The 11509-nt window shown below is 42.0% G+C and overlaps 1 protein-coding gene and 1 non-coding gene across 3 annotated transcripts in view; both read left to right on the top strand.

Annotated features, from left to right (window-relative positions):
• Positions 1-222: 222 nt before the first annotated feature.
• Positions 223-295, top strand: trnal-cag. Its single transcript has one exon. It is a non-coding gene; the product is annotated as a tRNA-Leu (tRNA).
• Positions 296-10335: 10040 nt separating this feature from the next.
• The window catches only part of bcl11ba (BAF chromatin remodeling complex subunit BCL11B a), a 45277-nt gene continuing 44103 nt past the window's right edge, over positions 10336-11509 (top strand). Inside the window, exon 1 of one of the 2 annotated variants that reach the window (XM_041060677.1) lies at positions 10336-10466. In XM_041060677.1, coding sequence (XP_040916611.1) covers positions 10412-10466 — 55 coding nt within the window. In that variant the 5' untranslated portion in view covers positions 10336-10411. The remainder of the gene's footprint in view (positions 10467-11509) is intronic. The other variant, XM_041060678.1, reaches the window with a different exon arrangement.

Below are 11509 nucleotides of genomic sequence, written 5' to 3'. Positions count from 1 at the left end.
TTTACATATGTAACTCTTACTTTATTTTAGCATTTACACATGTCTATAAAGCTTATTCTTCACTTGGATTAGTGTCATAATAAATTGGAAAGCAGTGACAGTCTACTTGATTTTTACTGGTAATTAGCTATTATTATTATTATTATTATTACACTAATTGTATAATTTATACATGTGCATAGTTGTAAATGTACATTTTCTGGCTAAAAAGAAGTACCAGCCGCCCAGGTAGCTCAGTTGGTAGAGCTTGAGACTCAGTGTCTCAGGGTCGTGGGTTTGAGTCCCACTCTGGACAGCACCACCTCCCATGGGCTTACCACCTGTGGGAGGTGTCGTAGGACTTTGGTGCGTTGTGGACTGGGCGGCAGTTGCCCTCGTGACCTGGGTCTGGACCCAGATAAGTGGCAGATGATGATATGACAAAGAAGTACCAAGTAATTTAGTGTGGAGTTACTCTTGGACCATTCAAAACGTTCTAACACTCATCAGTGTATCTTGCTAGGGGCTAAAAAGAGCAACTGTCTATTGACTTCTTGTTTTGCTGTTTTCAATACAAAATAAAAGCAGTGATGAGCTTTGTTAACAAAAAGATGTTAGCTTCACATTAAGAAGAGTTTCAATTGTCAACTACAAGTACAGAAATCTATTTGCACAGGGGCCCAAGTCCCCCTGTGCAAATTTTCCCCCCCGTGGTCAATTGAGGCAATGCAGTTCGGACCTGCAGGCCCACAGGTACAATACAAGTCTCAGGTTGAGAGAAGCACAGAGCTTAGAAAACATTCCACCAAGGTTGATGAGTTACTGAGGGCTATTCCAGTGTGGTATTCAAGAAACCATAGATAACCTAGCCTGGTGTAAAATCCTGGACTTGCTGTCGAGTGAACCTGTACTTAGATGCTACGTGCAACTAATCTATGTAGATTTGACTTCAACCTAAGATGAATTTTTTAAGAATGATTTTTTTTAACTTTGTGTAAAGTGCCACCTAATGGACAATATGTACCAAATTTTCTACCAAACCTCAATGTGGCAAAGCAAACTACTGACCAAAGTTTCGTGTTAGTTGGACAGACCTACAGAAAGATACAACATCACTTCTTTTAAATAGTACAAGTCTTTCCTTTACAAAAAAAAAACTGATTCCTTGTTTGGTCCTGTTTTCTTCCTCTCTTTGTTTGGGTGTGTCTGTGTATGTGTTCTGTCATGGGTGTGGCTACCTACGTCTTTCTCCCACCAATTCACCCGCAGCCTTAGCTCTCAACAAAAAAATGATCCACAATATACACAATTATACACAATACGTCACACATGCTAACTGCTCTTAGAGTGCAAAGTTAAATTTGACCCTTGATGTTTTTTTTTCTCCACTATCTTTTATATAATTTCCCTGTGTGTTCTATTTTCTCCTGTTGAATTTATATTGGTATTATAAATAATTATAGCAAATAAAAATAAGACATTTTTAGTAAAAATAGTATTTTTTTAGCTATTTTACTAGTGTCAACATTAAATAAGAAACATAACATTTCTTGGTATTAGTATTAGTATCGTTTAGTACCCTTTGTGAATGTGGCTCCAGGTTTCCCTCAGCATATAAAAATTAAAATGAAGCCATCTGAGGGCTGGCCTTCTCATCTATAGTCTCTAATTGAAGGCAAGCCTAATTAGGATGAAACACTTTGAGTCAAGAACGGAACTTTTTTTTTTTTGTTTGGTCTCTGTGCCTCATTACATGAGACTCTGAATAATGACCAACATATACATTAACCACTAGTATAATTGAAGTGGAATTAATGATTCTGAAAATAAATCTCTTTGAAAAGAGGGGAGGAAAGAAAAAGTGAGAGTGAAAGAGTACTAGGTTTTGAAGTCAGAGTGCACATGTTTGTGTAAGAGTGTGCGTTGGTAATGAGAGCACAGTGCTGCAACTAACTTGCTCTAAATAAAGCTATGATTAGCATTTTTCCTTTAAAAGAAATAATTTCAACTTTGATATCCATAATTGTGCTTAAGGGCTTGTGCGCTCTTTCACTAGCCCTCAAACGCTCCCTCTTCAGCCCATGCAGAAACTATCACAGGAGCATTTTATTCACTTAACACTTCATTCAGAAATAATAATGAGCCTCACTGAATGCTGTTCTGAAGAAATGGCTTGTTTTTTTAAATAAGCCATTACAGCATTTACAGAGAAGCTTAATCCAGGTATGGAAACTAATAAAATCAGAAAAAAAGGTTAATTAACTTTGGGAAATATATATTACAAATCTGCTGGAGCAGCAGCATCTCTACGGCAGACAGGAAGAGACTTGACAAACTGATCAGGAAGGCCAGCTCAGTCCTGGGTTGCCCCCTCGACCCAGTGCAGGTGGTGGGAGAGAGAAGCCATGGTGATGAGCAAAATGCCCTGCCATGCCAGGCCACAGCCACCACGGGAGATGAGCAAAAAGAAGAAACAGAGGTATGGGCAGACCTGCATATGTGAGGGGTGCACGACACCTCCCACAACTCAGTGCACCAAAAGGCTGGCACAGTGCCATATAGTGGCAGGGAGGGAGGTTAAAACTGTCCATCAGGGCGTCATGATAGTTCAGATTAACATAATGTTTAGGTAAATGAAATGTGGTTAAAACAGTAATGTTAATTTTCTACATTAAAATTAGGTAGTCATGAATAACTGCAAAATCTCTTTTGGCAAAAAAGTTGTACTCTTGCTAACTAAAATTGTTAACGTGGTGTTGTACAGCTGTGTACAGCCTGTTGTTTTTGTAGTTATGTAGGGTAGACCTGACACCTCCATCAAGATCTTCTTGTATGACTATGAATACTTTGCATGTTGCCACTGTTAAAATTGATGCCAGATATACAACATAAAAACCCTCAACAAACTTAGGGCAAGAGCTTCATAAATACCTTTACTGCCCATTAAAAACTGCATTAATTTCCACAATTTCCACATCCATGATTAATCTGTGTAACGTGTAACTTCAGGCACTATAACAAGGTTACTCCTCATATATGTAATATTTGCTAATTGCTATTTTTGGATGAAATTAGCTACTAGGATTACTTCAAGACTGAGCTATAAAGTTTACCTGGAATTATAGATGCTAAATACAGCTAGCGTCAGGCTGCTAGTATAGGTGGATGTGTCTGGTGTTCATAGTCAGACCCGTGCCTGACTCCTCCCCAGCTCTTCTCTGTTATTCAAATATGATCACTTCTGGATCCAGGAGACATGTTTGATCACCAAAGCAGTTCATAGCAGTGCTTGTTCACAGTCTGATTATTTGCACTTTGGAGGAAGGAGAGTTTTGGTGCCATAGGACACCAATTGCTTGTCTTGGTCATATTTCTGGAATAGCCCAGCACTCAGGCAGCGGTTCAAGAGGCCTGCTTCCAGGTGGAATTTTCTGTCTGGGTTTGGTTAGGTCAAACAGGGTGAAGAACACAAGAGCCATTTCAGTTGCTGCATTGCCTGTTCATGTTCCTGCTGGAGTGGAGCTTCCTTTTTGAGGGATTTGGTCAATGGACTATTGCAAGTGTTCGGCCTCCAGACATGGTTTTGATTAAGGTTTACCGGTCCTCAGGCATGGTGTCATCTTTATATGTTGCTGGTCACAAGGTTGAGTCAAATGTTTTGCTGTGGCCTTAACAATGTTGAACTCCACTGGGGAGCTGGCTTATGCTAAGGAGCACCTGGAGAAGACACCCCTGGCATCTCGAATAGGGGGGAGACAGTGCTGCAGCTGTTGGGTATGGAGGTGAATATTCTTTTGTTAACAGAAGAAATCCATTGCCATTGCATTCTAGTGATCGGCTTTTATTGGACTTGGAAAGTTTAGGAAAGCGACTCGGGGGGAAGGATCTGCGCTTGCCTCCCAGGGCAGGGTCAGTGTTCACCTCCCATCTAGACATATTGTCCAGTGGAGGTCAGAGGCCACATACCTAATTGTCTTACATTTAAAACATTTTCCTAAAGAACCCCAGTTTGTTAACTAAACTACTACAATGACCAAAGATCTGCTGTCCTTGTTCCCAGGTGACCTCACATGTTTATCTCTAATGGTTAAAGAAGTGTTAATACATATGTTTGACAGACAACCTATAGAATTTAGTTATAAATGATGGCAAAAGTAAGAATACAAGCATTCACATTCAAACAGGAAGAAAATTAATAAAGTAATGACACTGCAGTATTTTAGGAGCAGAGATATTTCTTTTGAGTTTCTTTGGAGAACAGTAGAGGAAAGAGAACAGTGCTTTTGTTACTCAGAGCGAGGTCTGAAATGTGCCGGTGCAAAACTTGGCGTAACACTGGTGAATCTGTCCGTGGATTGCACAAAAATGTTGAGTCACAAGCTACTGGATAATGTTACTTGCTCACTAACTTTCCAGGTACTACTCTGGCTGTGTGTGAGTATATTAGCTGAAGATTACGTGGTTCATAATTTGGTGAAATCTGGACTCTTCAGGGCTCTGGATTGCAGGTCACGAGCACAGCCAGATCAGAGCTGTACAGCAGTCAGAGAAAAGTCATTTCACATGACGTGCTCTGAAAAGTATAGAAATATAAAACTATATTGCAAAGGCACAGTTCATCTTGGAAACATTTACAATTACTGAAAGCAGCATCTCTAATCTTTAAAGAAAATTGTTAAAGAAAACACTCAGACATCCACACATCAGTTTGCTTTCAACATTTCTACAGAAACAAGATCTAGCTATGAAGAAAAACACAGAGGAAAGTTTCTTCTTGAATGGAAAAAGTACTGTTCATTCATTGGATATGATTAAACTGCAAAACATATAGGAGCTATCCAGCTCAGGCAGGGCTGAATAAATAAATAAATAAAATATAAATATTTCTTTCCTCATCATTTGAATGGTATTTTTATGGTGCCACTGACAACTGCAGATGATAACAACAAGTTAAAGAAACAGCATTCTGATTTTAGGATGGTTCACATTCACTTCGGGATAGCTCACATTTTATTGAGCGTTCTGGGGATGATGGTGTTAAATGATGGTGTGTTGCGTGTTAAAGTTAAGTAATCAGATGCACACATTATAGTGTGAAAGTTTCCTGTTTGGTTCTGTTGGTCTAACAGTTATGTTGGATCTATTTTCCTTTTTTGATCCAACCTTGAAATATCCCACTCTTCTGTATGGTGTTCTATGTTAGTTGAACGAGAGTCCAGGAGGCCAAACAGCAGGCACGGCAGGGCAGCGGCTCCTCTGCTACTACCTGTGTAATCTCAAACATGGCCCTCCAGGGCCATAAGCAGGCACTTGTTAAAGCTTTTGGGGGTTGCCTGGAAGGCATCACAGGAATCACAGCAATATCAGAATCTGTTATTCTGCACAGAAAATATCCTTCAACAGCATGTAACAGTGTGTGTAGATACAAAAAACACAAAGCAGAGCAGACCCTGTGAGTGGTCTCTCATCTACACACACTTTCAAACAGGCTTGGACACCCAGAATAGAAAAGTGTGCTAATCCACTGCAGGCATGCTCCTCTGTGAACACACACACACACAAAATTTAATACAAAGAGGTGTACACAACACTCACAAACAGGGCAATGCGCTCCCAGCGACACACAGGGGCTTGTTATTTGCATGTGGCAATGGATAACCAATAGAGGGTAGTGTTGCATTGCGGGTCTGAGAAAAGAGGGCCATCATGTTCAGCTGGGAGCTGTGCAGAGCTCATCACATCAACACCTGCCTTTCTAATCTGCTTTTCATTACTGATGACTGGATACGGAAAAGAAAATCAGCCCTTTAATGGATTATGCTGACATTAAGACTTGATGGTCTCTGTTAAAGAGGACTTGTCAGCTGCTCACTGATAAACAGAGGTCTCATACATGTAATATCTGGCATCTGAAATAATGTGTCTCTTTTTCTATCACAACACATCAGTAAAATATTCAGTTGTATTTTTAAATATACTTTGACTTAATTAAAAAATGAATATGCTTTCTATTAAGGAAATATTTCATTTTGTAGCTATCGTGGATCTTCATATCAAACATATCATGTGATCTTCTTCAGCCACCAAAAGGCTGTTCCCAAGGTCAAGAACCCCCAAAATTTTCACATCTACAATTCCACAACAACATGGAAAACAGCAGCAGCTGATAAAGCTCATGTGATATGATTTAAAGCTCTTGCACAGCTGGTAAATGGATGCTTTGGTGCTGTTTCCAAGGTCAAGAATTGAGTTTGACCTCAGCTAAAATTTGTCCTGATTTTACAGAAAAAGCTCTGAACTAAAATTCCACCTGCTAGCTTTGTTAAGATTTCAGCTGCATTTTTTCATCAGCATATGGGATTTGTTCAATTTTAAAAAATAAAAGCAGCTCCATTAACAGGGCATTTATCAGATACACTGAATACTAGAGTCTGATTGCCCTGGTCTAGGCTCTGGAATAGAAAATCTTGATAAATTTAAAAATAGACTAAATTTAGCATTCCTATCACAGCTTCCCTGTAACATCATGAATTGTGCAGATTTGTTTCTCCCTACATCCTGCTTTATCTCCCAGCATGCATCTGAACACATAAACATCAATATTAGCAGTTTAGTGGTGAACAGTTGTTGGGAAAGTGATCTTAAAACTCTAAAGGACAACACCACGTCCCTCTAATTAAAACTTAACCGCCCAGCCGAGGCGATGGGCGATAGGAGGGGGGAAGGAAAAAAAGGCTTATTTAGCATTAACATAAAAACAAACAGCCGCATATATATATGCAAATGAAGGACGAGCAAAAGCAGGATGCCAGGAGCCATCCACCATAACTCACACTGATGGCCTTTAAGTGAGAAATCGCCTTTGAAAAACGTCCAATAAGAAAGTGGGAATGATGCACCTGTCGCCTGTCTGACTAATGAGCCAATCAGGTTGCAAGGACAAGGAGCACATCCGGGTAGTGAAGTTGGCCTGGAGAGTCCCTTCACACAGAATGACCTTATGATTCCACAAAAGTGAACATTTCACAGCTTATATGACATAAAAATGGCCCAAAATAGCAACAGTACACCTTAAAAACATTAAAGTTGAAATTATTAACAACTTGTTGTAACATCGCCAGGACTTAAGGACTTAAACTGATAACAGTGTGGACCTGAAAATGTAGTTTAGTAGCAGCCATGACATGTGTGTGTGGACTGAATATGAGCGACAATGAAGACAGCTTTTTCTTCTTTCCCTTCGTCCATCCGCCAAGCTGCTCAAAGCAGCTTTAATCCCATATCTTCAAGAAAAAAAAAATCACTGGCTCTGAGTCGCGCCTTAAAAATGACAATGATTTACATTTCAACATAATGCTCTCTGTCGGCTGTTATTGTGACAAAGTGCTGCATGTATCCCTCCCAAATGAAAGTGGGTGTTCTGTTATGTGCGCAACAAAGACATTTGGACGAACCTGCCATCCTCTCCTTTTTCTTGTAAATGAGCATGGGAAATCTATTTATGTCCTCCTACAGTATACTGGTGAAATAAGGAGAGGCTTTTGGCTTACTGGGAGACAGCCCGAGCAGCCGAGACGAGCCCCCTTGAAGATATATAGAAAGAAAGAAGAAGAAGAAGGATGGAGGAGAGGAGCGGCAGCACTCGAGGCGATGCAGGAAAAGTAGCAAGAAGTCCAAACACAAAGCCGGGTGGATGAGGGACGAGGAAAGGCGTTCTCATTGGATGATCTGCCGCTCTGACAACACCTGGCCCAGGAACAAACTACAGGCTTGTCTAGATGCGAGGTAGGGAGAGATAAAAAAGAACCCTGAGGCCTGCAACCCTCCCCCCAGCCCCCCTTTTCTTTTGCAAGCAGCGGGGTTGAAAATAGAGATGGAGCCACAAAGTTGAAATGCAGACATGCAGATGACGAAGAAAAAAAAAAGGAAGGGTTTTTGGAATGTGATAGCAGCTAATCCAGCTCAGATGTGCCACTGTAGGGATGAAGGGGTTGGCAGCTGTAGTTTGTAGTCATGGCTGACTGGCCACTGGTTCAAACCTCTGCTTTAAAAACTGAGGTTCCTCTAATATAAATCTGAGCTATGTGGGGTTTCATCACAGAGATGCCACCGCTCACCTACCACAAGTTAGACATTCTCTCTCACTCACTTTCTATCTGTATGCACGGACACACACACAGACACAAACATACACACACTCCCCTACATGTTTCTCCAAGTCGCCAAATTTTACTTTTGCCTTTGAGTCTCCACCTCTCCCACAGGGACGTGTGAGGATAAAAATCAGATGCTCCTCACTGTACCTGCCTCTATAAAACAATGGGTACTGCTGGGAGGCAGTCAGCAGCCTGCATGCAGAGATGCTGCGTTCGGTCACCAAACTAGTTATCCATCATCATCAGCCGCAAACACACACTCACTCAACAGGGTGTGAATGCATGTGCACACACAAATACACACACACTGTGCCAGTACCTGCATCTGCATTTGATGATGTGATGCAGATGTGTATGTGTGTGTACGTGTGCGCGTGCGCGCGTGTGGTTGTTGCAGCTTTCTTGTGTTTTAACTGTAATTTTACTAAAACTAAATTATTTTCATTACTCACACCTGGGAATGATTGTTCACCTTCAGTATAATTTTCATCTGCCACCTCAACTACAGTCAGTTTGGTTCTCTAAGGTCGCCATAAGGTCACAAACACGCCGTGTAAAAAAGGCCACATCTTTAAACGCCTCCATTCAGCCTTAAGTCTCTGCTATTTATATCAATTTCGGTACTAATTAATAGGAAAAAAACAATTCAGAGAGAATGCTGTCTATTTTCATAAAATACGAACCTCACGCAGGTTATTGTTAAATGATTGGAATGCCTTAATATATTGGAATTGTGCGATCCATAAATTTGTGCGTTTATCTAGACCAAGACGACGCATTCATTTGACTCCGAGGTGGATAAGAATACAGCTTAATATACGAATTTAAGATGTGATGAAAAACATACAGACATACCAACAAATAATAATATCTATTGATTCAATTAGTCGATGAAAATGTTAAAATAATTTAGGAATATTTATGTTTTTTGCGCATTTAAATGTCAAAGTTCAGTTGATTGATGAGGAGAGTGGTTTACTGTCTGACGGGCCTTTATCAGTGAAGGTGTCTGCGCGCGCATGGCAATGGTTTAAATGGGTCAAATGTTAAGTTTAAACAATATTTAAAGGGGAATTTAAACACGCTGTGTAGCAAATTGGAGAAGTGTGTTATGAACGGCACATAATCACACACTGCACATAACACACTACAAGCATGCATGCATTTTGAATGTGAACACAAGCTCGTGCGAAGTGTCCAGCATCCTTTGGAACGGTACGGATACCCCTCAGGTCACACTTTAACACAAATAAATCTCCTTCTAATTGTGATGGGACAACGACGGAGACTCAAGTAGAGCGACTCTGACCACTGCCTTCGTGCGCGCCACGCGCCCGAGTGTGTGCGAGGGTGTGAAAGTGGCGTGTGTGTGTCAGTGTGTGTGAAAGCCACCACTAGTCGCCCCCAGTGCTCTTCAGTCTCCACTCTCCCTTCTCACCGCAGACTGAACGTCACGTCCGCACTTGAACTTGAGTTTTCTCCCATTGTAGAAGCCAGAGAGCCGCATAGAGCCGCACAGAGCCGCACACACCCCGGGGATGCGGGACTCTGCAGCTAGCACAAAGAGAAAAGAGGGTGGCAGCCTGTCCTCAAACCGGCACTGGGCTTTGACTTGAAGAGTTAAAGTCTAACCCGCCCGCTTGGCTGGCACTGCCAGAGCAGCAGAAGAAGTGCCCACCACTTGGCGACACCCCGTTAAGTGCTGAGGAGAAAATTGGATTCCTATTTTGCACACTTTCCGACGTTAATTGGCGTCCTTTCACCTGCTTTCTCCGGACAGGGGCGCGTGGTGTCCAAGGTGGCCGGAGAGTGGACACAGGTAGTGACCTACCATCAGGAGCTGACCGCCGACCTCCCTCGCCTTGCCGCGTCTCTCCTCCACTCCTCTCCTTTCTCCGCTCTCCTCTGACAGATGGTGTGAAAGCAGCGGAAGGCAGAGCCGGGCTGTCCCCCTCCCTCACCACCGCCGCGACCGAAGAAGGGAGGCGCACAACCACTTTGGCATCGAGCTGCGACCGAGCGCCCGGCCGCCCAGCGCTGCGCCACGGCCGGTCACCGCAGAGCGCAGGAACCGCTGCCCGCTGGAGGGAGATCCGTCACGGAGGGGTCAGTTCGAGGGTCACATTTGGGGCTCGCGCAGAGCGGTCAGTTTCGGGTGGCCAGCGAGCGGCCGGTTTTGGGGCCAGATTGCGGTCGGTATTCAGGAGCAGCAGGAGGAGGAGAGCCGACCCTTCCAGCGCCGCTCTCCGGGCGATGCCAGTGTAAATGCCAGGGCGATGTCCCGACGCAAGCAGGGGAACCCGCAGCACCTATCCCAGAGAGAAATAACACGTAAGTATATCTGCAAATATTCATATATCACAAAACAGCATTATTATTATTATTTTTATTTTATTTTATTCATTTTTTTAATCTCCGTTGTCATTCTGAGGATTCCCCCCTTCGGATGATCGGTGCGTAAAAATCACCATTTTCAAACTTGAACAGAAAGTTTGCCAAAGTGTCTCCTGAAGGCCTTTTTGTTTTCTCTTGGTTTATTGACAAAATTAGATAGAGGCCTTCATTTCCTTGTCACATCTTTACGGCCTATAAATAACCCGCTATTATTTGGAGTAAATTGACACACCGAGCACAGACAGTGGAAAAGTCTTGGACTGCGTGTTGGACTTTACTGTAAAAGCAGAAGTCGGGTATCCGTCCTAGTAGTTTATTGAGAAATGCCTTTTTTTTATCAGAACATATTTATTTTTATTTGAATTCAATTCTAAACAGTCGTGTTATTAGGGAGAAAATTACACTTAATTTTAAATGACAATAAAACATAAGTGTTGCCTCTTTCCTCCAATTTAAATCGGTTATTACTTTTTGATGGAAATAGATGAACGTATTAATCAGCAGCTCTCTTACATTCAGAGAAGATGAACATGCAAAAAAACAAGTCGTTAATCAATTTAATTCGAACAATCTGTAACTTCAAGAAATGACTGAAACGCATCAGACTACTGTTAAAGTCGATTCTTTTACCAGCTGCGGTAAAGAGAAACGATGATGACAGAGATGATCATCTTCTCTCTGCGCGGGTTTAACAGCTGTAACAAGAAGACCCTCTCTTTTTCTGCTGCTTATTGAATCTTTAACAGACACATTCCAGCCTCCCAGTGTTTAGTTTAGCGAGTTTTGTGCTGCATGGATGCAAAGTTTACACTTCCCCTGGTTGTAATATTAATGCTGGGTTTGGATTATTTAACACTCTGCACGTCTTGACAGCGAAAAATTCAAGGGCTTCCCTCACGGCACTTTAATGCGGAGTACAAAAAGCGATGGCAGTTAAGGTCAAAATAGCTTTAAATGAAACACTTCTTTTCATGGATCAT

This window comes from Toxotes jaculatrix, chromosome 17 (assembly GCF_017976425.1).
Source record: "Toxotes jaculatrix isolate fToxJac2 chromosome 17, fToxJac2.pri, whole genome shotgun sequence".
NCBI classification, from domain to species: domain Eukaryota; kingdom Metazoa; phylum Chordata; class Actinopteri; family Toxotidae; genus Toxotes; species Toxotes jaculatrix.
This window is presented reverse-complemented; position numbering and strand designations above follow the sequence as displayed.